This window comes from Sphaerodactylus townsendi, linkage group LG02, assembly GCF_021028975.2.
Source record: "Sphaerodactylus townsendi isolate TG3544 linkage group LG02, MPM_Stown_v2.3, whole genome shotgun sequence".
Lineage (NCBI taxonomy): Eukaryota > Metazoa > Chordata > Lepidosauria > Squamata > Sphaerodactylidae > Sphaerodactylus > Sphaerodactylus townsendi.
In genome coordinates, this window is record NC_059426.1 from 82,126,320 (window position 1) to 82,154,042 (window position 27,723).

General features: G+C 41.8%; 1 protein-coding gene across 1 annotated transcript in view; it reads right to left on the minus strand.

Annotated features, from left to right (window-relative positions):
• TRPM5 (transient receptor potential cation channel subfamily M member 5) overlaps positions 1–27,723 on the minus strand; it is a 69,263-nt gene that overhangs the window by 32,701 nt on the left and 8,839 nt on the right. Inside the window, exons 2-15 of the mRNA XM_048484574.1 lie at positions 26,129–26,199; positions 25,626–25,791; positions 23,898–24,078; positions 21,704–21,870; positions 19,637–19,808; positions 16,131–16,195; positions 14,513–14,704; positions 14,123–14,225; positions 13,216–13,334; positions 11,550–11,900; positions 7,989–8,120; positions 6,326–6,449; positions 1,352–1,497; positions 600–717 (exon numbers count right to left, since the gene is read on the minus strand). Coding sequence (XP_048340531.1) covers positions 600–717; positions 1,352–1,497; positions 6,326–6,449; positions 7,989–8,120; positions 11,550–11,900; positions 13,216–13,334; positions 14,123–14,225; positions 14,513–14,704; positions 16,131–16,195; positions 19,637–19,808; positions 21,704–21,870; positions 23,898–24,078; positions 25,626–25,791; positions 26,129–26,199 — 2,107 coding nt within the window. The remainder of the gene's footprint in view (positions 1–599; positions 718–1,351; positions 1,498–6,325; positions 6,450–7,988; positions 8,121–11,549; positions 11,901–13,215; positions 13,335–14,122; positions 14,226–14,512; positions 14,705–16,130; positions 16,196–19,636; positions 19,809–21,703; positions 21,871–23,897; positions 24,079–25,625; positions 25,792–26,128; positions 26,200–27,723) is intronic.

A 27,723-nucleotide genomic window follows, 5' to 3' on the forward strand; every position in this document is an offset into this window, starting at 1 on the left:
TAAAATATTTACAAGATAGAATTGTGATGGACTGTGATTGGATTATACTGCACAAACAAATGAGATAATGTCTGGTTTGGCATTCAAACCAGTAGAATCAATAGAATAAGAATCTACAGAAAATATCCATCATTCTTTCTTTTGTATGGTTGAATTCTGTTTCTGAAACATATGGGACACTTCATTCTTATGAAACACACATTATATTTCACTCATTCTTTCTGGCAAAGATGCTGCATCTGAAAGAGCAGCATTGTGGAGAAGTTGCACCAGTTCACATTTCGTGGATCCAACGTGTGCAGCTGCCTCCATTTGCACCCATGTGCCAGCCAATATTCACCAACCAAATTTCTGCATCTCATGAAGCTCTTAAAGACACAGAGCTTCTACCAGGAAAAAGAACAGCAACGTTAGCCCTGGACTAGGGGGCACAGACTTTTACAAAATATACTTTTTAATTTCCTCTGTAACAGACTATATATATACACACATACACACACACACACACACATACATATAAGTAGCATTTTACCACATATATGATCACATATAACACCTTTCCTTATCTGAATCTCTAAACACAAAGTAACTGTACAGACCATACCTGAATGATATTAAATTAGTATATATCAGGAAAGGACACCAAAACCCACAAATTAGCTTCCAGATAGGGGTGGATGTTGACATGTCTCCCCACCAGATTTTTGTCAGAAAAGCCTGAAATTCAGAGGTTTGCATAAGTACAAAGATCATCAAACTGCACCATTTTTCTATTCTATGGGCTTAGTAGCAGGAAAAATTTTTGTTAAGGATTAAGTCTAAAAGAATCATTTAAGGAACTGTAATCACATATTACTGATCTTATGAGTAACAGCCAGAAAAGCAGAAGCAGACATTCAGTGGCGCACCAGCTATTTGAGCAGGTAAGTATGAGGCTGCTTAACACAACTACTTTGGCCTCCCTCTTCCTTCCTTTTTCTTTCTCAATGCAAAAGGCAAATATACCATATCTGAGGGAATTTATCATTGGTCCTGTGACACTAAAACACAATATTATTGGTCTATACTATCCCACTGAGTGTTAACCCATCTGAGAGAAAATACTATCAATGGAATATCAGTTGCTTCTTGTTCCCAAACTTCACAGGTTAAAAAAACACCCTATTATAAATCATTATGTGGACAATTTCATATTATGATATATGCATATAATGTCATAAACCAGCTTTCTAAATTCTGAATTTTCTATTTCTAGAAGACTTATTCTCTGAAGTTTTTTCAACGGTTAATGGGCATCTTGTGCTTTGAAAATTTAGTACAGGTACTATAACTTGTAGCTTCATTTGCTCACCTGCACCCCATCATGTGCAAAGAAAGACTTGGTATCCGCTTCTGTGGCCAAATGGAGACAAGTGGTTTTGCTCCAGAAACAGTTTCTCCTCACCAGCAAAGCAAAAGCTCGGTCCTCACTGTTGTGGTAGCATTCACTGAATAATTCTGCCAAGGAAATTAACAGATGGCCAAATGCAGGGAAACAGAATACATGTGGGAAACTAAACGGAATTAACAAAACACGCTGAATTAATTATATGTATTTGAAGTAAAGTTGTTTACAGTGGGAGAATCAATTTATGTAAATCTTGGCTCACCACCACTGTCTGTCTTCTTCACATACACAGGAGTAAGGGATGGTACAACTCTGAAACAAAATAGACTGCCCCTCTTTATGCTATACACTGAAAATCACATTTCTAAAACTGAGAGTTAAAAACTCTCTGCAAACAGAAAATTGACAGCAGAGAGAATGGTTCTATTCATCCTCTTTGCTTGCTGTACCAGTTTTCTATTTACAAGGAGTTTTTAGCAAGGGAAGCTTTCTCAAGTGTGATCACCTACGATCTGTAGTGGTGCAGTCTATTCTGCTACCACAGATTTCTGCCACTATCGCAACAATGGCATGAGATCACCAGTGATACACAAGCAACACAAAGGTAGCTTCATCTCCCCACATTTGTTTTTTCCCAATTATTTGTCTAATGTTTCTGCTGGAGGGGAACCACTTATGAACCTGAGATTCTTCATGTTTCCCAATCCTTGTTAGGGCTTGTTATGTATAAATATATGGTAGTAGCTGCTATAACTAAAAGCTACACTTCTTCTAGTATATATCTCTGCTAAGATGTTTCCGCGGCACTACTTGCTTTCTTCTACTTGCATCCTTCACTTTGCTCATTAATTGCAAATACACATTTACTGCTTTCATTAGTATTACTAAGTTGTTGTTTTTTTCAATTCTGGAAACAGGCTTATAGCTTGTGTGCATTTGTTTTAAATTAATGCTAAACTGGCACACAGAGTTGCTTGTCCCTAAGAACAATGGTAACAGGCAGGAGGTGCAAAGTTTTCAAATGTCTTCTATAGGCCTGCCTGAGAGCAAGTTATATGTGCAAGAAGAATCTGTTACAATTTTATCTCAGGAAGTTCAAGTGGGCATACATAATTTTGGACATGTTCATTTTATTCCCATAACAACCCTATAAGGCAGGTTAGGTAGACTGAGACAAACTCAAGGTCACCCAATTAACTTCATGACTGAATAGGAATTTGAACACTTGTCTTTTCAGTCCCAGTCTGACACTCTAACCACTGTTCAACCTTGGTCTTATAAGAGTCAAATTGAGATCAGAGATAGGAATTGTTGGGGGTTATGTTCAATCATATTCAAATTTTGAAAGACCAGACCTCTTAAGTGTAAAGCAGAGGGCAGACAGGGCAAAGAGATGGTGATTTTTTTTTTCTGTCGAAATGACTGCTCATAATGTACGTTAACATCAGGTTAGCATATTTCACTGATTTAGTTCTAAATAGCTTTGAGGCAGAAAAATTAACAGAGTAGGATCTGGAATAAGGCTTAGCTTAGTCTGTACAGGCATCGCAGAGACATTATAATCAAAGATGAATATAAACAAATAACCAGTGCTTGTAGGGAGAGTGTTAGAAAAACTGAAGCTCAGTATGAGCTTAGGCTAGCAAGAGATTCTGAAAACAACAAAAAAGAGCCACCGCGGTAAGTGGTTAAGAGCAGGTGGATTCGAACCTGGAGAACTGGGTTTGATTCCCCACTCATCCACCTGAGTGGCAGAGGCTCATCTGGTGAACCAGATGCGTTTCTGCACTCCTACATTCCTGCTGGGTGACCTTGAGTTAGACCCCTTCCACACACAGAAAATAATGTGTTTTCAAACCACTGTCACAATTGTTTACAAGTGGATTTTGCTATTCCGCACAACTTCAAAGAGCACTGAAAGCAGTTTGAAAGTGCATTATTCTGCATGTGTGAAATGAGCCTTAGTCTCAGTTCTCTCAGAATTCTCTCTGCCCCACCTGCCTCACAAGGTGTCTGTTGTGGAGAGAGGAAGGGAAAGGAGCTTGTAAGCCACCTTGAGTCTCCTTACAGGAGAGAAAGGTGAGGTATAAATCAAAACTCTTCTTTTGTTATGTTCAAAGTAAGAAGAAGAACAAGGATATGGTAAGCCCATAGCAGAGACAGGAAAGGGAAATTGTAACAAATGGTAAAAAGAGGGCAAAACTGCTGAATTTCTACTTTTCCTTAATCTTCCCTTGCGAAGGAAACAGTGCTCAATGTGGCAAAAACAGAACCCATGAAGAGGAAGGAAGGCAAAGCAATAACACATAAAACACCTAGTTTCTTTAAATGAAATTAAGTACAGAAGGTCAAATGAATTGCATCTGCGGCTTCTAAAAGAACTCTTGGATATAATTTCTGAGCTTCTGTCCATTATTTTTCAGAATTCTTTGAGGGGCCACAAGATTGTAGGTGGGCAAATGTTGTCCACACCTTCAAGGTGGCAAGAAACCAACGTGCCAAACTCATGGTAGCTGTTACAAATATATCACATGGAAACAGAAATGTCCTTGAGATGTATGTATCCCTTTGGTCAAGCCTAGCACCCTGGAAGAAAGACGTAAGCAGCTGATGGTATTTACTGAAACAAAGAAAATAAAAGCTTTCTTAGAAGAAAAATCAACATTGAAATCTAATAACAGCTTGTATGAGATGATATCCTGCTATTTAGAATTTCCCTTTAGCTTGACCACTAACAATGAACACTAATCTGCCTTGTGTGCAAGTGAGAAAGGCAGACTATAAAGAAACAAACTGATAAATAGCAGGCAATCAGATAGCTGGAGAGGTCACATGAGAACAGAAATGTCTCTGTGATGCTTGGGGTAGAAGCTGAAGCAGATTTGAACTTTGATCTGTAGCTTTTGGAAGACTGATGTTGTTTTAGGACTGGTGCTGCCCTGAAATCACGTGCTTCTTATTGGTTAGAAGATTTATAAATAGTACAGTATTTTCTCTTCTCATTAGGAAGCTAATCCTGAAAAGTTACCTTGAAAAGTCTTTCCACTTGGAGGAGGTGGAATGCTATAAAAGAAAACAAACAAACAAACAAAAAAGCCAACAATTGTTCTGCTTGGTCCTGTTGAGGAGCCACATGGAAAGAATAGTTTGAAATTAAAAACTCTAGAAAATTTGAACCTGTGCTATTGAGCACAGTCATTGTAAAGTCTGAAACCCATCTGGCTGCCTTGGAGAAATGTCCATATTCATATTCAAACTACCATATTCAAATTCTTTATTTCTTTATCTAAAGGAGGAAGTTCTCAGCATATCTGCATTCCAATTTGAACAATAGCAGGAAATAATGCAGATCTTGCAGGAGGATTTTCTCTTTTGTGAAAGAATACAGAAGAAAGAACAATGATTAGGCCAGAGGTATACGAGAACAGATGGGCAGCTTCTACGGGCCTTTCCCCACTCTCCCCTTATCCCCCCTATGCCGCGCGCTGCCCTCAGCGCGCGGCATCCCTGGCGCACGCCCCGGCGCTCTGCGCGGAGTCATCAAAAGGCGCCCTTTGCAAGAGTGCCAGGGATGCCGCGCGCTGAGGGGGGTGCAACAGCGGCAGCGTCGGGGCGACTGTTGGCTATCGCCGCCCACAATAGATGAAGTGCGAGAGGACCCAGCATACTCTCCTCAAGTAGCACGGGGCTTAAGGTAAGTGGGGAAATGCCCTCAATTTCACAGATGAAAAAAAATCAGAAAGTCCCCAAATGTGAACTACTGCTACCACCACCCCAAATCAGTAAAGCAAAGCTATTCAGAGTGATTATCCAACATAACTGGTTAATATACCACAATTTGAGAGCCTACACCAAAACATTGTAGATGAGTCAAGGAAAAGGCCATATCCACTTCTCCCTACCAAACAACATGGTTATTAGCTTGTTTTGGAAGAAAATACCTCCTCAAATTATACTTAATTTACTTTTATTAGAGTATGGAATCACCAATAATTAGTCAATAAAAACCAAACTTTGTTCCTAGACAGTGGATAAGTAGAGTGACACAGTGGTTTAAGCAAAATACCGAAATGTAACCCATGTAATACCTTTTTTGAGAACCACCAAAGCAACATAAAACAGTTGAGAAAGTATCTGAGTTCTCCAGAACTCTTCTTTAGGCTGGATGATAAAAGGTGTGTGCGTGGGGGGGGGGGGGGGATGCTGTAGGCTGTCATGTTAAGACTTCTCTGCATCCTCTGTAGCATGTCAAGCAGCTACATAGTGGTGCTTTCTGTAGCTGGTGTGAAACATACAGTTGATCAAATGTCTAATGTCTAATGGGTTCTGGCAGAGTGGAAGAACTGTAAAGGTCTTGACTTTTTAGCAGAGCATCAACTTTTTTCATTAGGGCATCATGTTTAGCTGTTTTGGTTTGAAAGCTGGGATGAGGAAGAGCAGGGGGAAATCATGTTAAACGGTGAACTCAATGTTGTGTGGGCCCAAAACCTTTTCTTGGTGACCAGAATAGTGTCTGAATATTTCCCCTTTAACAATCAGAAAAAATGTACCTCTTTCCTAAAGTTAGCTTTCAAGGGCTGATATATGTTTTAAGTTATGATTAAGATTTTGTTTATTTGGGTTCTGACTTGGTTTTGGAAAGTTGTTACTGGAATTGTAAGCTGCCCAATTACAGGAAAAGGGGCAATCATTTTAACAATAAATAAATAAATCTTTCAGATCAAAGCAGTCCCTCCTGAAAGAGGATTCCTCTTCATGTACCTTCTTGCACTTCTGAAAATTGCATTTTATAGTGGAATGATGGAGGATGAGCAAGATAAAGCCTTAGATGGTGAGCAACATGTTCCCACTGCTTCCATGACTTTACCTGTCAGATGATGGATTTGGGCTGTTGTATTCACCACAAGCTTTTACATCTTTTGTATTGTATATGCTTACCCACAGCAAGCTGCTCATATTTTGCTTCTTTCATTCTGCGGACCACTTCAGCATCTATCTCCAGATGAGACATCTCTCGGAGGATTTTGCAAGCTGCCAGAGCTGCAGCTACACCTTCCTGTCCCTGAAAAAAATTAAATATATATCAAAGTATATAAAGGAACATAAAAAGCATTAAGGAACATAAAAAGTAAAAAAGAAAAATATCTCTCTTTGCATCTCCATCTGCACTGCAAACTTCAAAATGGTGGGAAGAGACCCCAGCTCAATGGCACCACATGTGCATTCCAAGAGGAACATCCCAGGTTCTTTTTAAGCCTCAGATTTGAAACAAAGCCAAACACAGAATTTTGATTCCTTTTATTAGGTTGAAACAATCAGGTTAAAACAATAGCAGCCAAAAGTGGCCAAAAGTGGCTCAGCCAAAAGTAGCTCAGGGAGAAGCAGGCCTTGTGGGGTCAGACATGAACCCACAACCAGACATCAGTGCGGTGACCCCACAGCCCTCCAGCTCTCCCTGAGCTATAGAAATGCCAGTCTGTTCACCTCCCTCATCCCCAGAGCCCCAGGAACAGAGGAACACACTGGGCCCTACAAGACAGAAGATGAAGTGCACACCTGGCAGCCCAACACAGGTCCTGCAGGAACAGTGTGGAGGAGTATTTTCAGGAGCAGGCCTGAGGCAGCTGGCAGGTGCTCAGCATTACAGGCCCTCTAAGTGGCCTTGCCTTTAAAAGCAACTGGGAAGGGCATAGCTGCATGGAAGAAACAAATTGAATTGTTGCTGACCTTGTGGCTCTGCTTGGTCATGACTTTGGCCTGAATCTCTGGACTTGTGTTTTTGGTTGACCCTTGGACTTGTCACTGTGCATATTGGAACTTTTCTGTTTGACTTCTGGAATACAACTTTGCCTGTGGAAACTAAACTCTCTGTGTGTGGGCGGGGGGGAGAGGGTTCCGAAGAACTATGACAGCTGTTGCAAGGCTGAGCAGGAGGGCTGTGTTTGCTCCTGGAGGGAGTGTGTGGAGGGAGGGGGGAGGGACTGGCTGAATGTGCCTCCCCACATGACACTAGGAAGTGACACCTGGTTGTATGTTCCCTCCGTCCCCCCTAAATACACCGTTGTTTTGATGTACTTTCACAGAATTCTGTTCTTCTCACCAGTAACTTTAGGTTCCCTTTAGCTGCTGTTCCTGTGAACAGTAGCACTCCAGTAGTATGAACATGGTTAGCTACACTCATTTCCCCAGTTAAGAATCTTAACACAGAAAGCACACAGTATTACTCATTTATTAGAGGAAACATGACAACTTTGGTTCTTGTTCTTAGTTGTGGGTAAAATCCAAAATACCAGATGATTTACTGCTTGACAACCACAGGTTGATCTTTCCCACCTTCAGTCGTTACAAGAGGGACGCTTGAAAATACTGCTTTCAAAATGACCCCAGGGTTGTTCTTTTTCTCTTTGTAATCCAAAGTGTCCCCAGAAAGAACTTAGTCTCATATGAAAAAGGGAAGAGCAAGACACTGTTGTGCTTTCTCCAAGCAACAATCTGTATCTCCTGCCCTTTTTTGTGTGCTGTGATGTTAAACAGAAAAAGCACTCACTCCTGTCTAAAAATACACATATGAAGCAGCTACACCCTGTAGCTTGAAGCTTACCATAGCCCAGAAATAGTATGCCATCTTGTGCCGATTTTGAAGTACTGCCCATAAAAATAAGTCTCTCCAAGGATTTTCACTTTTCTGATTCATGTCCAAAGGGCCAGGTAACCTTTTTGCATGCAACTTATCCTACAGAAGCAGACAACAAATTTGAAATTTACAAAAATTGATTGTTCTATATGCACATAAGCATAATGTTCTTCCCAACTGTTAAATAAGTTAGGGATGCAAGACCAAACAGTTCCCTCTTCAGTGATCCTTCACAGGATCCACTGTGCACGCGGGACTTCATACCAACACCACAATGTTTTCCCCAACATTTAAATAGAAGGGGTAGTCCTACATACCCAAGGACAAAAACACAGGCCGTTTCCGCCTTACAGCCCCCGAAGTACGCCCGGCAAGAATTCTGCCTGCGTGGAAGTGGAGGCCTTTCGCACGCAAGCGTGCGTGCGTCCTCAGGGGAGGCCGGCGGAGGACAGGCGGCTCCGCATGGAGCCGCCTCTGCCCCCTTCCCCGTCCCACTCACCTTGTCCCCGTCGTCGGCCTGCTGGCCTCTGAAGCCCCGCCCACGCTGCCCTCCGACCTCCAGGGGTTGGAGGACAGTGAGGGAGGGGCTGCAGAGGCCAGCAGGCCGATGACGGGGACAAGGTGAGTGGGACGGGGAAGGGAAACAGCGTGTTCCCGGAGGTGCGGTTCGCACCGCGCCGCCGGGAACACGCTGTTGCGGCAAAAACGTTTTTTATGGCGGCCTGATGCCGCCCTGGGGGAGGGGGAGCGCAGTCAGGTTGGCGCTGCTGCGTTGCAGCAGCGCCACCTGTGCGAATGGCTCCCTGGGGACGGCGTTTATCCCGTCCCCAGGGCGCCATAAAAAGGCCGTGCGGAAACGGCCACAGAGAACTCTCACCTCCAGAAAGGGGATTAGGATGCACCAAGTAAATGTATCTCAACAGACACTGAATAACTGCAGGGCAGTATTCTCAGTCCCATGCAATTGCTACGTTATATAATAGTGTAAAAGTTCTCTAAAGTAAAAGATGTGCTTTAATTTGTGGAATATTTGGCAACCCTCAGATGTCTGTATATTTTATGTTGTCTTTTATGTTTAAACCGCTCTACAGTAGACATTTTTATGCTTACATAGTTTATGGATGGAGCTTTTGTTCTACACCAATTTCAGCTGCAAGACCTGAACTATGCCCATGACTGTACAAATATGAAAACCTAAGAACCCCCAGCAACTTTTACTGAGCCTCTTTGATCAGGGAAAGGGGAGAAGACCATGAAATAATTTATTCACTGTCACTGCTTAATTAAAGGGTTGCCATATCCTGGATAAAAGCTATTAGGTATGAGAACATTCTGTAAGGGATATTGTGCAAAGAAGCTGCAATTAATTATATGACCCAGCTTCCTCTTACATCAGATTCTATTTAACGTTGGCAAAAGAGGGCAGTTTTCTGCAGAGTGTAATTAATGATGTTTCATTAAAATTCATGCAAGTCTCCACAAGACCCAATATTCAAGAGGCAAGGAAATATTCCCAAAAAACAACTGTTCAGCTCCTTTACTAATTTTCTATGTTTATATGTGGAAAATATATACCTTCGCACTTCATGTTGATTAAAAAATTACACTTACATTTAAACATTTTTTAAAAAACAGGAGCACAAAGGGACAGAACAGTGATGAAGAAGGGGATACCCCTGCTTTTATAAGAAATGAGATTGGTGCAGCAGAGAAGTACACAATCATAGAGATTTTTTAAAAGCAATTCATAAGAGTAAAACTATTGTTGGGACTACTATTAACTCATCAGTATCAGTACAAGGAATTATCAATTTAAATGTATGCTTAATATTCAGTGGTGGGATTCAAACATTTTAGTAGCAGGTTCCGATGGTGGTGGGATTCAAACAGTGGCGTAGTGCCAATGGGGCTGAATGGGGCATGATGGGGGCGTGGCCAGGCATTCCGGGGTGGGCCATTCCTGGGTGGGGCTATGGCAAGGACGCAGGGCACGCATGCTCCAGGTGCAGTTCCCCTTTGTCTCGCCTCTAGATTCAAATAATGACTGTTTAAAGTATTTTAAAAGCAATATACCGAAAGGTAGTGTATTATTTTTTATATAATTATATTGATTGATTTTAAATAGTAACATAAGTAAGGAGAGAAACCAAAAACTGTTTACAATTAACATATTACAAACATATCTAATTGTCTATCTTTCTCAATCCCCCCAACTAAAACATTCTATATTGCCTTCCTCCTTCCCATATTTCCCTCTCTCCCTACTTTCTACTTCCCCTTCAGATTCCTATAACTACTTTATCTATTCCACTTGAAAGAAAACTAACAGAGATAGAGATCCAAAATCCTTAATTTAAAATAGTAGTTTAAACTCCTCTCTTTCCAATATAAATTTCAAGGGGAAAAAAAGAAAATGAAAAATCTATAATACTTTCCCAACCTTTATACCAATGAATAAAAAAAATAGAATTACTCTATATTGTATTATTTCATACAGTTCATACACACGTGGGGGGGTGCCATGGGGGGCAGGGGGGCTGCAGGGGGCCCTGGGGGGCAATTTTGCATCCCCCACTAAGCTGCTCAGGTTCATGATTGTCTGTCTCCCAATGTGCTGTAAACCTAAGTCAAGACTGACAGACTTTTCCTGGTGTGGTCTGGAATCACTAATTGCTTGTACATAAAACTACAAGACTGGAGACAACCCAGTTTGTTGATCAAATGCAGGGGCAAATTGGGTTTTTGGACTGATTATTATTTTTACTTTTTAAAGTCTTAGTATCGATTTATTGATATGGTTATTTAATTTTTTTAAATCTAAAGATTTGCAGGAGCAGGGAGGCACTGGGTAGTCGGCAACAGGGAGGAGGGCAAGGGGGAAGCTTGCAAAGTAGCGCAAGGGAGTGGGGAACGGTAAGACTAGGCAGGCTGGCTGCGGGTGAAAGAAGAGGTCTGGGGCAAAGCTGTGCCCACTGGTAAAACTGACCAGCTCTGACAACGAAGCAAAATTAAAATCATGTCATAAGTGGATTTTCTTGCTGCAGAGAAAGTGGAAAGTGGAAGTAGAGCTCAAGGAAATATGTCTGTACAGAAATGTTAAGGATTTCTTTTTAATTATAAGTGTAGCATATTAATATTACTTAATTATAGTATGGGTTTTCTTTTTTGTAGATGGAATAAAAGTAGGATGGAGGAGGGTGGGAAGGGTGGGAAGGGTAAGGTGGGTATTATAGTAAAAATAGTTAGCATGGAGGAGTAATTAGGTTAATGTTGAACGTGCTTTATTTTGATTAAAAGGGTAACATACATAATGAATGGTAAAAAATGAAAAATTGAAAAAGTTAATTTGGTAAGGATATAAGGATTTTTCTACCCTTTATAACATGTTTCAGATATGTTCAAAATTTACCAAAACCATTAACCACCAAAGGATCCTGAACCATGAGTTGAAGACTACTGCTGTAAATATTACTGGGGATTCCAAAGAACATGTTAAAGCCACAGGGCTTAAGTCTTTCCTAAACTTACAGTTTCCTTCTTGCTTCCAGACTTCTGTTCTTGATAGAAACCTCTGCATGCATCATGTAAAAAATCCTTCAGCACTCTGGAAACTTCATGGAGAGTGAAGAGCAGGCAAGTATCCATTGTTTCTTTGTGCTGTTGACCACTCATCCCTGCTAAAGTGAGTCTATTTTCTTCATGTTTTTTAAGCAAAAGTGAATACAGGAGACACTTTGGTGAGATGGTACAGTAGAGTCTCTGTAGCCGGCTATAGGTCAGGAAGTCAAAGATGTTGGCCCCATTATCAATAAATAACTTGACAAATTCTGGTTTATCATTCACCAGGGCATCCATCATCACTTCCTCCAGATCACATGACTGAGTTTACAAGAAATACAAGTGAAAATACTTATTTTTTTCTATTGAGCAGTATTTGTTCATACATTAAATCGGTGTTAAGAAACATGCCATCTTTTTTGACCTACCATCATATATATGGAAAGCTTGATATTAAAAAAAATAGCAATAGGGCAAGTTTTGTTAGGTATGTTTCTAGCTGATACTGTACACACAGCTTCTGGATTGGACAGAACTACCATGTAGCAGTTTTGAATTAATGGGTAAAAATGACAAATTACAAACTTTCTTCCGTATCACTGGTTGTCCACTAGACAGGTTAAGTGAGCTAACTTCCCATGGTGGTCAGCAAAAGGCAAGTCTCGATTCACGACAACATTCAATATTCTCATGACAACTCCTTGAGTTTTACTTCAAAATTGACCTGGCATTGTGATTTGTGACAATCAAACAGAAAGGTCCCTTATCCCCAGTTCACACCAATGGCATTAACAGATGGGGGGAGAGAAATTCATTACATGATAGTTCCAACTCAAGGGGTAAGCTGCATCCAGTTCCACCAGTAAATATAGTTGGGAGATATTGTCATGGGGATATCAGTCCTCATGAACAATGTTAGCTAAAGCAGTACCAGGATTCATGCCATTGAAATATTTTGAGGAAGGGATAGCAATAGCTCTATAATCCTGCATCCTTAAGTATAAGTGTACATCTACATTGCATAATAGCACCAGTGGTGGGATCCAAAAATTTTAGTAACAGGTTCCCAGGGTGGTGGGATTCAAACAGTGGCGGAGCGCCAATGGGGCTGGGCGGGGAACAACGGGGGCGTGGCCAGGCATTCAGGGGGCGGGGCATTGCTGGGCAGGGCTGTGGCAAGGATGCAGCCGCTGCGCCAGTCCTTGGGCAGGAAACGAATGAACGCAGGCGCAGGCTGCCACACACGCCGTTTCACCTCCTGCTAGACTGCTTCAAGTTCTGCGCGCTACTGCTGAGGAGCGAAGGAGGGGCGTAACTAAGGCAAAAATCATGTGGCAAAATCACCAATTAGTAACCCCCTCTCGGCACACACAAATAATTAGTAACCTACTCTCGGGAACCTGTGAGAACCTGTGGATCCCACCTCTGAATAGCACTGAATACCTGTGGAAATGATAGTCACAGAGCCTTAAGTGCTTTCTCAGATATATTAAACTCATGGTTTAATTTCCATTTTACCATCTATTTATCCTTCTCAATCTCCCTTATTGTGCAGAATCAATACATCTGCATTACTCCAACCAATCTTTACAGTAGTGCAATCAGGAAAAGTAAGTAAGTACATGAAAGAGCTTACCTTCCATTCAACATCACCATTGAATATTTCACTCTTAGCTATGTCCACTCTGTCCCAGGCCACAGCCAGCTTCAGTTCATCCAGGTACTCCTGAGCATCTTGACTATGACTCTTACAAGCTATCAAAAATTTAACATGAACATTGACAAGGATTGACAGCAAGTTAAACCTCTCAAAAGCCTGGTGAAATTGAAGACTTTCTAGGGATTTTTTAAATTGTCATTTTACTATTTCAAGTGGCACTTAGTCACAGATGTCCTGAGCATGAGCCATGCAAACTTGAGCCATTTTAAGCCCCAGTGATTTCCACGGAGTTAGGCTAGTGCTGTATCCTCTGCTAGAATCATAAGCACCTAAAAGTGTTTAATTTAATGGAACTGTGCCAGCTCATATTTCACATGAATCCTGTTACAGAGAGTGCAATGTCTTAAAGAGTACTTCAGTGGCCAAAAGTTTGCCTTTTTTCAAACTGTAATGTTTCTATCCCATCTCACTTCTTTGAAACTAATCTGATTTTTAAAAAGGAACAAAAAAATCAAGTTTGTCAGTCAACCCCACTACCTGTCTACCTATAGTGCTCCACAATTAAACTAGACACAGCATTTTCCATTGTTCAAGTATTCAAGTCTTACAACTTCTATACCATTAATTCTTTTTCACATTAATTCTGTTAAAAGAAAAGAAAGAGACCAACAGGTACAAATGAAGAGAGGAAAAAGTATCCCTTTGGTACAATCCTTTTACTTGCACTAGGTGAACTTAATATTTTTAGCATAGTTTTGCATGTTGACAGTTGATATCTTTTATTGGTCACTGCTTTGAGTATTTATATAAATAGCTTATATAAATAATTTAGTTCACTAGGAAATATTTTTGAAACAGACAATATTGATTACAATATGATTACCTTTAACTAGAGCTTTCAGAATTACTGTATCCAATTCTTCTGAACCTTCTTGCTCAAAACCATGCACTGTTAGAAGATGTTGATGGGCAATAATGTTTTGGATCTAAAAAGTTATATCAGGACGTTAGATTAAAACATTAATAGCATGGAGCAGGAAGATCCAGGGAAGGGAGAAAGCTTTTGAGACGGATAAAAGAAGGACAGAGGGAGGAACGCAGGGTGGTTGGTAGGAGAGACAACGTAGAGGGGTAGCACTCACAAAGTGATAACCAGAACCTTGAATTAAAATCAGTAAATGATTGGTAACCAACATAGTGTAAAGGGTCCATCCTAATCAGTAATTAGCAATGATGGGAGCATACCTACATGACCACCAAGGATCAAACTTACCACTGCAGTCCAGTGAAGAATATCCTTATGCAAGAAATCTTCAGTAGGAAATTTCTCTTTCAGCTGTTTTTCCACCACCTGTGGCACTATTAAGTGGGGCTCATTCATTAGTGCTGATAAGATGTCAGCTATGCCACCAGATCCTGCCAAGATGAGCCAGGGGGCAGAATTTTTCAAGCCCCTGTAAATGCGCTTTCAAAATAATAAATGTTATGTTAAAAAAGACACACGCACAAAACAACTATTCTAGGTGAATCCCAATGTTCACAACAAAACATTGTGTTAGTTCTTCAGGAGAATCAGTTCAGCAGTTAAACATGCAGATACGTGGCATTCTTATTTTTTATTTATTTACTGCATTTATACCCCATCTTTCTCCATAAAGGGGACACAAATGTGAAACTGTACTCTTGTGGCTCCCCCTTCCCCCTTACCTATACCCTGAAACTCACATTGGTCCCTAAGTTACTACGCTGGACTTGAATCTGACTGTTCTACTACAAACCAACCCATCTACCCTCTGAAACTACATTCTTAATGAAATAGATGGTTCAATATGCTCACAATTCATTAGCTAACAAACTGCTTCTTTACTTCTGTATATGCTATGCAGCTCAATTTTCATTTCACCATCCAACAGTTTTCTCAGTTTGGCTTTTTAACTAGCCTACAGAGGCGTGAGGATAAAAACTGGCAATAACAAAAAATTTTAAGTAAAGTGTTTGATTCTCTGTGAGAACTATTATAGCATGATGAATCAGGCCATTAGCAATGAGCTGGGAGACTCCCTGGTTTCAATTTCAGCTCTGCCTTAAACTCATGAATCACCTTACACAAACCACTTTCTATTTATGTCAAGTCCCTGCTAGTTCAGTTCTATCAACAGACCACAAGATCCCTCCAGACCAGTGATGAAGGGAGGGGGAACTGTGCCCGGGGCATGAGCTGCCTGTGCACCCCCTCCCGCCTCGCCCACTCCCACCCTGCCCTGCCCTGCCCTCGCCACGCCCCCGCCCTCACCGCATGACAGCAATGGCAGCGCCCGGGACAAGCCACCTGGATGTCCCCATTGCCACCACAGTTCTGCTCCAGACCACGAAAGCATAAAAAAAAATAAAACATGGGGGGGGGGGAGGCGGGAATTACATTTGGCTTGAAAATTTCATCAGAAATTTACTGTTTGGTTAATATCTTGTGCTGCAACATGACACTGAAAGACAAATGAAAGAGTCTATGTTACTAATCAGTTTGTGTAAAGTGCCAGCACATTTACATAGGTTCATTTTTGTGTCTTGCTAAGGTTTCAGCAAAATGAACACCAAAATATGTGTTTAAACAGCATTGTTAATTTGCCCCTTTAAGAACCCTGTGGTGCAGAGTGGCAAGCTGCAGTACTTCAGTCCAAACTCCATTCACAGCCTGAGTTTGACCCTGAAGGAAGTCAGTTTCAAATAGCCAGCTCAAAATTGACTCAGTATTCCATCCTTCCAAGGTCAGACAATTAGTACCCAGTTTGCTGGGGGGGAAATGTAGATGACTGGGGAAGGTAATGATAAACCACCTCGTAAAAAGTCTGTCTTGTAAACATCAACATGAAAGGATAGAATTAGCTTCTTACCTCAAGTATTTTAGGTTTTCCATTCACAAGTAAGCAAAGTACAGGGATTTCAATACTACCTGTTCCTAGGAATAGATTATTAAACATGTTAGTTAATCAAACTCATGAAGTGGTTGCATTTCTTCCAAATTTTGGAAAATATTCGGTCTATCTCAACTGTTTTGCAGTCCTTTTATTAGGACCAACCAAAATGACCCAAAGAGATATGCAAGCTGGTGAGTTCACCTGAACTTTTCCTTAAATTGAATATTTAATGGACAGGAAAAGAAAGGAAAAGGGTCGTAAAGCACACATCATCCTATTCTGGATGGCCCAAGCTAGTCCAATTTTGTCTGATCTTGGAGATGAAGCAGGATTGGCTCCGGCTAGTATTTGGATGGGAGACCACCAAGAAACTTAATGGTCATTGCACAGAGGCAGGCAACGACAAACCACACCTGAATGTCTCTTGCCTTGAAAACCCTACATGGCTGCCCCAAGTCAATTGCAATTTGATAGAAATCTCTGCTGCTGCCAAAGCAAAAATCTAGGCCAAAAGAACTGGTTATGCCACTACTCTGAGCTTAATGCTGAGCCAGTATGCAGGTTTAAGAGTTCTGGTGACAACTTGCATCCTGGATTTTCTCAAAGCAAGAAGCAGTAAATGGTTTCTCTCTGCTGAAAAAAGGGCAATAACTGTCCTTGATTAATATGTCTGCACTTCTACTGAGCATTAAATAAAGGATACTGGCACAACCAGATTTTAAGATTATGGCTTGAGACATCTACCCCACCCTCCAATTTCTGTAACCCCCAGCCTGATTAAGAGTTCGGGCAAGCTTGAAACCTTGCACACTATTTTGTGCCTTTTTGGATTGTGTTCTGCAGGGGCGTACCTAGGCAAACTGGAGCCCTGGGCAAAACCTGAGTTTGATGCCCCACCCCCACGGGCAGCCAACCTCTCCCACGGTAACCAAACAATTATTTTTTCCACCAGGTTGTTTCAAAGTCACCATCCCATTATAGAACATGCCCCAACTCACAAATCTGAACACAGCAGAAATATTTTTGAAAACATTTTCAAAATGCTTTTGAAATGTTTTATTACTGCTATGAAAACATTTTATGGTGTTGTATCCAATCTCCCCAATTGGGGAAAACAGCATCACTTTCAATGTTATTTAAACAGGGGACCCCAGATTCTCCCTTTAAGGTAGATTTAAAAGGAGAATCTGGGCTTCCTAGTTTAAACAAGTGATGCTGGAATCCACCCCCAAACAGCATTATTTTCAATGGTGTTTAAACTAGGGAACCCAGATTCTCCTTTTAAATCCACCTTAAAGGGAGAATCTGGGGTCCCCAGTTTAAACAACATTGAAAGTGATGCTCTTTTTGGAATTGAATTCTCCAACCCTGAAACAGCATCACTTTCAATGTTTAAACCGGGGACCTCAGATTCTCCCTTTAAATCTATGCCGAAGGGGATGGATTTAATAATAATAATAATTACCTTTATTAGGCATTGAGAGAATAAAAGAAAGAAAGAAAGAAAGCATTGGCAGGAAGGAGGTGGATTTAAAAGGAGAATCTGGGGAAATTTAGGGGGTGCTTGCTGTCAGGGGTGCAATTATTAAGATAGCAGCACCAAAATGTCCAAGTATCTTCATGAGACCCTACTGATGATACCACCCGGGTTTGGTGAAGTTTGGTTCAGGGGGTCCAACGTTATGGACCCTCAAAGGTGTAGCCCTCATCTCCTATTAGCTCCCATTGGAAACAATGGAGGATGGGGGCACTCCATTTTGGAGTCCATAACTTTGGACTCCCTAAACCAAACCTTACCAAACCTGGGTGATATCATCAGAAGAGTCTTCTGAAGAATCCCTGAAATTTTGGTGCTGCTAGCCTAACAACTGCGCCCCCTGCAGGCCAAAAATGGAAAAAACACTGAAAATACAAAAAATCCCACAAACGAACCTACGCGCCCCCCCACCCCCACCCATAAGGCTGCGCCCAGGGCAACTGCCCACTTTGCCAAATGGGAGGAACGCCTCTGGTGTTCTTGGCTTGGAACCAAAATGGCTGCAAACAACTTTTGATCCATTCTGCATAACACAAAAAATACATCTGTGGGATGTCTTAAAAAGAGACAACTGCCTCTTTCACTCCACACACCCAAAATGTTGTCCAGGGAACATCTTAAAAAGAGGTGGCTTCGGGGTGCTTTCCAGGCAGCAAAAACATCAGAGGGAAAAAGAGACTGTTTTCTACTCCTTTTTGCTCTCTGGTCAGTTTTATCCTAAACAACTTTTATCCTAAACCTTTTATCCTGCACCTCGTAAAATGCACATTTTGTGTGCAGCTGAAAGGATTCTCCCTCCTACCATTTGCTGAAGATTGTCCCAGGATGTTTGCTCTGCAGGCTCTGATCCTGGGCATCTTTTCAGCCCAAAAAACACATAGTTCCAGAAATATTTGGTTTTCCTAATTTTTAAAATTTTCAATGACCTATGTCCGTAGCTATACAGACACAAATATGAGAATCTTAGCCACTTGGAAGACCTGTCTACCTCCCATTGAGAAGCACTGGGTTGACCTGCCCTCCAGGGACTGAGTTTTTTTCTCACTGTACAGAAGTTTTTTCTTACTCCACAGAAAAGTTATATTTATTATGTACTTCATTTACCTCTCACCTTTCTCCTCAGTGGGAACCCAAAGCAGCTTACACCATTATTGTTGTCTCCATGTTATCCTAATGGCAGCACTGTGAGGTAGGTTAGGCTGAGAGGACATTTCTAGCTCTAGGTCACTGATTGAACTTCCATGCCAGAGTGGGAATTAGAACCTGGAATTCCCAAATACTAGTCAGAAGTTCTAACTACTAAACCATGCCGGCTTTTGAGGGCTGCTGTATAACAGTAGTAAGCAGCCAGGCCTAGGTCAGTCATGGAATTTAAATGGTAGCAAGTGGTTCACTGTGGTTGCTACCAGTCCTGGCCCTGTTGGACTGGCATCCTCTTCCCTCAACCCCAATCCCCCCCCCTCAAAAAACCCATAGAAAGTGCCCTGCCCACCCCCCTGCCCTTTATTGGGAGAAACCAAGCCTGAAATGCTAGTATAGCTGTTGTGGTTGCCCAGCAATGACTACCGATGGAATCCATTTCTTAAAGCTACGTTTCTCAAAGCTACATTTCTTAAAGCTAAATTAACATTCTGGAGGTTTTTAATCTTCTTTTTAAAGATTTTAGATTTTTCTGTGAACCTGAGGCACTTTCCGGGTTTGTAGAGGGACTTGTCTTGTTCATTCAAGACTTTAGTCTCCAGATTCAAGTATTCTCAGATTCGGCTGGGTTGAGAATTAGATATATTGGTATGTTAAACAATGCAGAAAAATGCTGTGAATTACAGAATGTTGTTAAATGATTGCTATTCAAAGAAATCACTGTCTTGTACATATTAGAAACATGAGCAGTTATGAACCAAACAGTGATTAAGGTTCTGTCATTTATACATTCATTGTTGCTCACCTCCATAGCCAGTGCGCTGTTCTGAAATGTGTTTCTCCAAGGTAAGACGTAGACTTGTAGTCCCACCTGGCTCCTTTTCATCCACCAAAATAAAATGGGAGTGATTGTTGTCAAGAAAATATAGAGGACCTTGAGTATTATGTTCATATTTGTAGTTTATAAGACTGTCATTCTGTTAAAAAAGGATAGATTCTGTTCACAGAGATATGCTTGGTCCTATGAAGAAATTAATGTCCAATCAAACACAGTAAGCAGCATATATTTTAAATGATAAAGGAATGGCATCCTCTTGAAAGGTGCAAGATTTCATAATACAACACACAACATTGCAAACACCAGCTACTGAAATCTGCTCATGTGTTTTAAGAACTGCATATCAAGAGGAAGGCCAGTAAGTGCTGAATCTCTTATTATCCCAACATTAATATAGCACATTTCCTGATGTGAGAGGGCTTTCCTTGCTGTCCTCTCTGCTCTTTTTTCTCAGCTTAATTCCAGCTCCTCAGGGCAGTCACTGGCCTCAGAACGGATTGGAGATGCAGGGTTGGAGAACTAGAGCTGTAGCTTTCTCCTTTCCTAGTTGCAGTGTTGGGACCTTATCAGCCTGTCTCCTCCTCGGCCTCTGCCCCGTGCTTCATTTTAAAGGGACTGCTCCATCCCCATCAAGTCCCACCTAGACCAATCTCCAAAGGGGTTTGCTTCACTTCTTGGAGCCCCTGCACCAATCTCCCTCCTAGGGTGCTCCCTTTATCCTTCTGCCATAGGAAGGCTTGCCCTATGTTCTTTTCTCATTGTGTGATAAACTCACCCCCTGGGCTGCTGATTGGCTCTCACCAGTGCCCCTATGTCTCCTCCTGAGAAGCCACCTATCTGATCTGAGTCTTCACCTAAGCCACGCACAGCGTTTGCTCTCAGCTGACTCAGCTTGAAGGGGCAGAGACAAGTGTGACATCGCAGACACAGCCAGCTTCCTGCTGGCCTAGTCTCCTTGGAAGAAGAAAGAGAGAGGCAGCCCATCCCTGGCATCTCAGTCTCCAGCAGCTTGGCCCCATGCGGCTCTTCAGCCTTGGCCTCAGTGTTGGATACCCTCTAGCCTCTTGCCTGACTTTGGCTGCAAGAGGCCTGGTTTTCCTCATTGCCTGCCCTTCTCTGCCCCAGGTGAGTGTGGTGGGAGGCTCCAGAGCCAGGAATGGCTCTGAACACTTGACATTCAAAAGTTATTTTTTTCTTTTGTTCAACATCCTTGTAAAAGAGGCATTAATTTTTTTTGGGGGGGGGAGGGTTAATAATACTGATCAAGATCACTGAGGAATTAGTGCTGACTGGTGTTTTTGCAGCTTTTCAGAGGATAATTATATATAAGCCATACATCCACCTTGGAAATACCTCTACTGACCCTAGTATGAGGATTTCACTTCCAGTTAATTGTGATGGAAAAATAGATTGACTGATTCCTTGTGCTATTCCTTTTTCAAATTCTGAGTATCTCCAAGCAAAGTCCAAAATAAGATATATCAATTGCCTGGTAGCCAGCTTGGTCTCCGTGGTGTAGAGGCATCGTCCTCCATGCTTGGTCAGCATGGCTGGAGAACAAGCACCAGGTCCAATAGGTTTTATCCACAATGATCAGAAAAATGCCCGTATCTGAATAATCCTCCTGCATCTAAATTCAATGTCCTCTTCTAATAATTCAGTGATTTCCCAAACCTGGCTCAGCTCTACCCTTCTATGCTCCAGTGTCTCAGCAGACCTCACCAAGATGTATGCTTATGTCCATCCTTCATTGTGCCAGTCTAGTACCACCTGATCCTGTCATGCATCCCACCACCTAGAGCAGGGGTCTGCAACCTGCGGCTCTCCAGATGTTCATGGACTACAATTCCCACCAGCCCCTGCCACCATGGTCAATTGGCCATGTTGGCAGGGGCTGATGGGAATTGTAGTCCATGAACATCTGGAGAGCCACAGGTTGCAGACCCCTGACCTAGACAATGGATCCAAGATGTTCGTTCTCAGGTCTCCTCTACCTCTCTTCTCTGAAAGGTTTACAACATAAAAAGTGCATACCTTAACATTTTTCAAAAGCTCTCTGTGCTGAATATTTCCCAGTGAAGTTATTCCTATTGCAACTACTTTCACTGTGGACGATGTACTTGCCAACATGTGATCTCGGACAGCTTGCCCTATGTGTTTTGTTATTCCAACACATAAAGCACTGGTAAAAATCCAGGCACCTGAAATAAATGTTTTCAACAGTTACATGTCAAGTAATTGTGCAGTTTTGTTCCTCTCTCAGAATATAACTTGTTACCATACACTTAGGCCCATTCTGCACACGCAAAATAATGCATTTTCAAACCACTTTCACAACTGTTTGCAAGTGGATTTTGCTATTCTGCACAGCTTCAAAGAGCACTGAAAGCAGTTTGAAAGTGCATTATTCTGCATGTGCGGAATGAGCCTTAGATATATTGAAGGCATTGTGCAAACTTTCACCCAGCACAAATTTCAGTTTTGAACATAAAATCACAATCTGTTAATCCATATTCAACATTCTCACAGTTCCTCTGATTTGAATCTTAATTCAGTGGAGTCTGTTGAAAAGACTAATGTTTTTGACGCCCATGATTCTAGATTCACCCAAGACAGCAAATAAATGTTTAATAGGAAAAGCAGGAGGAATTTGGGGGTTAATTCTGGCCATGCCAAAACTATCAGTAACATATTCCTGGTATTTTGGCCTCTGCTTTATTTCAATCGTATATTTGTTAGCTTACTGACAAGCATAATAATTGGTTATAAGAGTAACAAGGTTGTGGTTTGAAACAGATGAACATAGGAACACAGTCTTTCAGTCTATGATTGTTACTATTGTCTTTTCACCTTCATATGTCCTGGAGAGGGAAGAGCCCCTCTTGGGAAACAAACTGCCCTTTCCCCCCACTTCTTCTTATTTGCCACTCATCTGGTCAACTCCTGAATGGATGGAGGTTTAGTGAATCACTACCATTATCTTTGGCAACTCGCAGTTACTGTGCTAGAGCACTGGGGAGCTATTACTATTACAATTACTATTACATAATTAATGCTGGTGGACGCACAAGACCGTTTGCATGGTACGTGCGGGCAGAGCCGAGGCTGCTGTGACCTGCAGAGGCAACTGTGGGTCATCCCGTTCACCTATCTCTCCTCCTTGCGCAGCTCTGGATGGCTGCAGGGACACACCCACGCTGCCCTCCGACCTCCAGGGGTCAGAGGGCAGTATGGGCATGTCTCTCCAGTCGTCCAGAGCTATGCAGAGAGAAGAGGTAGGTGAACGGGAACACCAGAGGGACCAAAAGCGGTCCCCTCATGCTGGTGTGCTTTGCACCACACCAGCAGGAAGACGACACTTTTGAAAAACTCAGGGAGTGAGTTTCAAAAACGGCGTTTTTGCGCTGGCTGGGGGAGGGCAAACACAGCGCTGCTGCAATGCAGCAACGCCAGCTGTGTGAACAGTGCCTCAGAAATGGTGTTTTTTTATCATCCCCAGGGGGGTGCTGTTTTTCGGCCACACAATGCAATGTGGAAGGGGAACTACTGAGGAGACAGTGTGACTTCTGTTCTGGTTTAAATGGCACATGTCTCTATGAGGGAATTGATGCTAGTGCAGCATATTTATGCTGCCTGTGTTGCAGAACCACATGGCAGTGTGACATCTGGATGCCACTGCAGTCCCAATGGCTGTGTTTCTCCAGCGCAGGAGCCCACACCAGCACCAAAGAGTCATTCCCAGGGACAGAGCTAGCTTTTGAGCCAGGAATGCTCCTATTTGCCAGCACCCACTTATGCCAGCAAAATCAGTGGCACAGTCCATTATGCTGCATAGACCACTTGCATGGGGAAAGGGGCACATTGCTTTTCACTTGCTGGCTACAGCACAGGAAGTCTCTTAGGAAGCGGTATGGCTGCAGTGTCCCCAGCCAATGGTGTGGCTGCAGTGTCCCCAGCCAATCTGCAACTGGCCCTCCCCACATCAGAACTGTGCTGTTATGCGGTTTTACAAAAGAACATTAGTCTCAGTGCTTCCTACTATATCCCACATAACATCATTTCACAAAGCTTAATACGTTGAATAAGAGGACCTTAACCACTTTTTAAAAGCATGCATGAGTTTTGAACTGTAAAACCCACACAGGAAAATCTTCCCCTTTGCTTTAAAGGAATCTTATTGGACAGAGATGTAAAAGAACTATGCCCGCTTTCTAGGAGTATCACTAACCAGTGCTCTGTGCAGCCTTTACTAGTCCTTTCCTTAAGGTGTCACGTAACCAAGGTTTCATCTGGAAGTTTTCTTCTTCTCCAACTAAAGAAACAACCAGGTTGGGAGCAGGAAGATTCCATTTGTTGCTCATGACATCAAAAATTACTCTGGGATGGATGGCACATGGGACCTTAATAAACTACAGTAAAGGAAAAAGGCATTAAATGATATAAGTAAAGGAAAGATATATGGATGAAATCTTCAATTTATATTAATATATATAAATCAGAAAATATCATGGGTAAATGGAATACAGGGAGAAAATATTTTATTCCCATCTAAACATGTATAATTGAAAGTGCAGAAAGCTTTCTTCATTTAACTGAATTAAATATAAAAGACAACAGCGGCATCGAATCTACAAACATGACAGAACTATGGAATTTTTATGCAAAACAAAATACTGTTCCTACATTTGCTGTGTAGGAATTTGCATTAATATTGCATAAAGATTTTTGCATGTGGTGATCTTGTATACGTGCTGTCTTCTAAATGCATACAAGGTCCAAAACTGCAGATTAGAGTAACTAGTCCTTTATAACAAGGGTGTGTGTGCGTGTCTCAGATGCAGCAGTTAATCCAAATTTCCATCCTAATGTAAAAGAAGCCAGCTAGGAAGATCTTCCATGAAGTCACCAAAAATGTTGCAAACCATTTTTTATTCCCCCATTTGGCCACACTCACCCTCTTGAAACGATTTCTGGCCACCACTTTGTGATCTTTCCATTTTAAAAAAAAATATTTGTGGATTTTATGCTTCAGTGGTTTGTTCTGCAATTCACCATGGCTTGTGTAAGTGATACTTGTAGATTTCACTCCCCAAGGCTGTTTCCGCACGGGCGGAATATGGTGGCCTGGGGACAGTAAAAACGCAGCTGCATCGCAGCTGCGCCGCCCTCGCGCCGCCCGACCGGTGCCAAGCCGGCGTTTCTGGAGTGCACTGGGAAGCGCACTTTCCCGGGAACGCCGGCTTCAAGGCGCCTCCCCCCCCACTCCCTCCCTCCACGTACCTTGTCCCTGGGCCTCCGGCGCGTCGTCGAGGCCTGGGGACACGCCCCCCTGCCCTGCGACGCTGGAGCAGGCGCGCAGGGCCAGGGGGGCGTGTCCTCAGGCCTCGGCGACATGCCGGAGGCCCGGGGACATGCCAGGTCGGCCAGTCGACGGCACTCTGCGGCGCCGTCGTCCCAGCTCTTTCTGGGACCGTCCATGCGGACGGACCCAGTGCCATCGGGTCGGCGCAAAATGCGCCGACCCAGCCGCTTCCGCCTCTGTGCAGAAACGGTCTAAAATAAAAAACCCCCAGAACTCATGAAAATAAACAGGAGAAATGGAATTGAGCAAGCTCAAAAAATTGTGCCAAGGAGGAAGTCTGGGGACTTCAGAGAGGCATGGGAAATGTTTTAAAGAACTCACACAGTAGGTCAAAAGAAAACTTTTCAGCAAAAGAATTGCTATTGTTGAGGATGCATTTAAAACATTTTCAGGCTGGAAATAAAGCATTTTGAAGTAAAAATTATGTGGAACTTGGAGGAAACATTTTATTCTCTGCCTCAAAACTCTTTAAAGTGTCTGTGTGGAAAGGGCCAGTTATTAGAGTATCAGTTTAAGATTTTTAGAGCAATGAAAGGCAATAGAATTAAAACTGATAGTTCTTAAATGTATTCTAAGCAAGATGTTTTGGCCTACCTTTCCCCCTTTCTTTCCGGAAGCCATGAAGTCGATTTCCCCTGTGCAGTAGGGCAATTCTCTTCTAAATGTTTCTTCTTTGTCATTATTGTAAACTTTAACCTGTGTGTCTTCCTTCAAGGCCACTGTAGGATTTCTGGTCTGACAACTGCCATCACTGAAATGACTGAAAAGATAATTGAAATATTCAGCTTTTTACTGAAACTATTTTAGAATTTAATCAGAGGTAACACTTTAAATATTGTAAATGCAAGAACCTAAATCTCCTTTGCTCTATTGAAACCTTTGCTCCCTGTATACTAATTTCCAGATTGACAAATGCATTGGTTTAATCTAGAAACTGTCTTATAAATTATCAGATATATCATCAGATCCACACAGATGACAAATTCCAACCCATACTTTTCCTCCTTATGATATTCTCTTAGAGATAACCACAAATGGTACTTTTATGGAAAGAAGACACACAAGTGTTTTCAATTAGATAAAGTGACTAAACTTACTCTTTATCCCTTAAGTCTGGATTATCATTTGTGTTACTTTGTCTTCTTCTGAAGGCTTCATGCTCAACAGCCTGGGAAGGGGGGAGAACCAAGATAATTTGGTTTACATCATTCAAATACTACTAATTCTAGCAATCATTTCATAATAACACTTTCTTATTCTGAAATTCAGATTTGAAGAGGGAAATCCAGTTTTTAATCTGTGAATATTCAATTTATCAGTGCCACATCCTTATTCATACTTGTGAGGAACATTTATAAAGCCACTACAAATCCTACAAATCATGTGGCTTCAACATCATAAACTTCAGCTTCATCACTGGGATTAGATGATAGTATGGGAATTTTTGGATTTTCTTCTCTATTTTTGTGTACACAGAGGTTGCCTTAGCTGGAGACAAAATGGCTTGTTTTGCAGCAGTGGTGGATTGGGAAACAAAAATGGGTCACAACTCTATGGCAGATGGGTCACAAAACAAGGAGGGAAGAAAAGATTTGGGTTTGCCTCTGTGCAATATACAAAGCTGTCACGAAATACAACCTGTTCCTCAGTAATGCTATTTATTTATAAATAATAAACATGAAAAATAAATTATAAACTCTTGAATGAGGTGAGATTTGATTCCTGCAGTTGGTGTATTTTATGGAGTTAATTTTTACAAGTGGGGCTCAAAAGTGCAGTAAATATAGAAGTGGGTCATAGTTCACCACTGTCTTACAGAACATATTCTCTTGACAAGATCACACAAACTTTTTTGAACTTTCAGGATCAGCATTCACTATACTATTTTATGGGATCAACATACATTCTTCCCCTGACCTGTGGCCTGGCCCTATCCTGAAAAATGATAGCAGGGGGAGATATACAGACTGTGTTAGTGTTTAGAACGCAAACGCAACTGTTATTCCCTGCAGCTACCCAGCAGCGCCAAAGATTTGTAAAAGAGAGAGGGGGCGGGTAGTCCCTTCCACGCAACACAAATAAAATGTTTTGAGACTGAAATATAAAATGTTTCCTGCAGGAATTCCACATAGTGTTTTTCTCAAAATGTTTGTGAAACATTTTATTTTTCCTCAAAATTTTATTCCAAAATCACAAACTAGCATTTCTTTTTCCCTAGAACATTTTCCAAATGTTTCCTGCTCGCTGTGCAGAAAGCAGGAAACATTTTATTCTTCACACCCAAGTGTACAGCTTACACTTTCACTTTCTCTGCAGCTCACGCCTGTCATTCTCCACTGCTGCAGAGTCTCCGTGCTGCCTGCTGAAAGTTTCTATGGAGGTTTGCTCCTGTGGGATTGTGTCTTGGTGACATTTCACTGATTTAAGTACAGGAATCAAGCTAGTGTTGTCTGCTGATTTTGGCAACGTGTCACTTTCCCTTCCCACCCCCCACCCCCAGATAGAATCATGCTTGATATGTGAATCAACAATATGTGCAGAATTCAAGTCCATATAGCTCTGAAGATGGGGTGGAAGGAAACAACATGTTGCTGAAATCAGCAGGCAACACTGAGCTGATTCCTGTACTTAAATCAGTGAAATGTTGCCTAAACATGATACCAGCAGAAGAAACCTTCAGCAAATGGTTGGC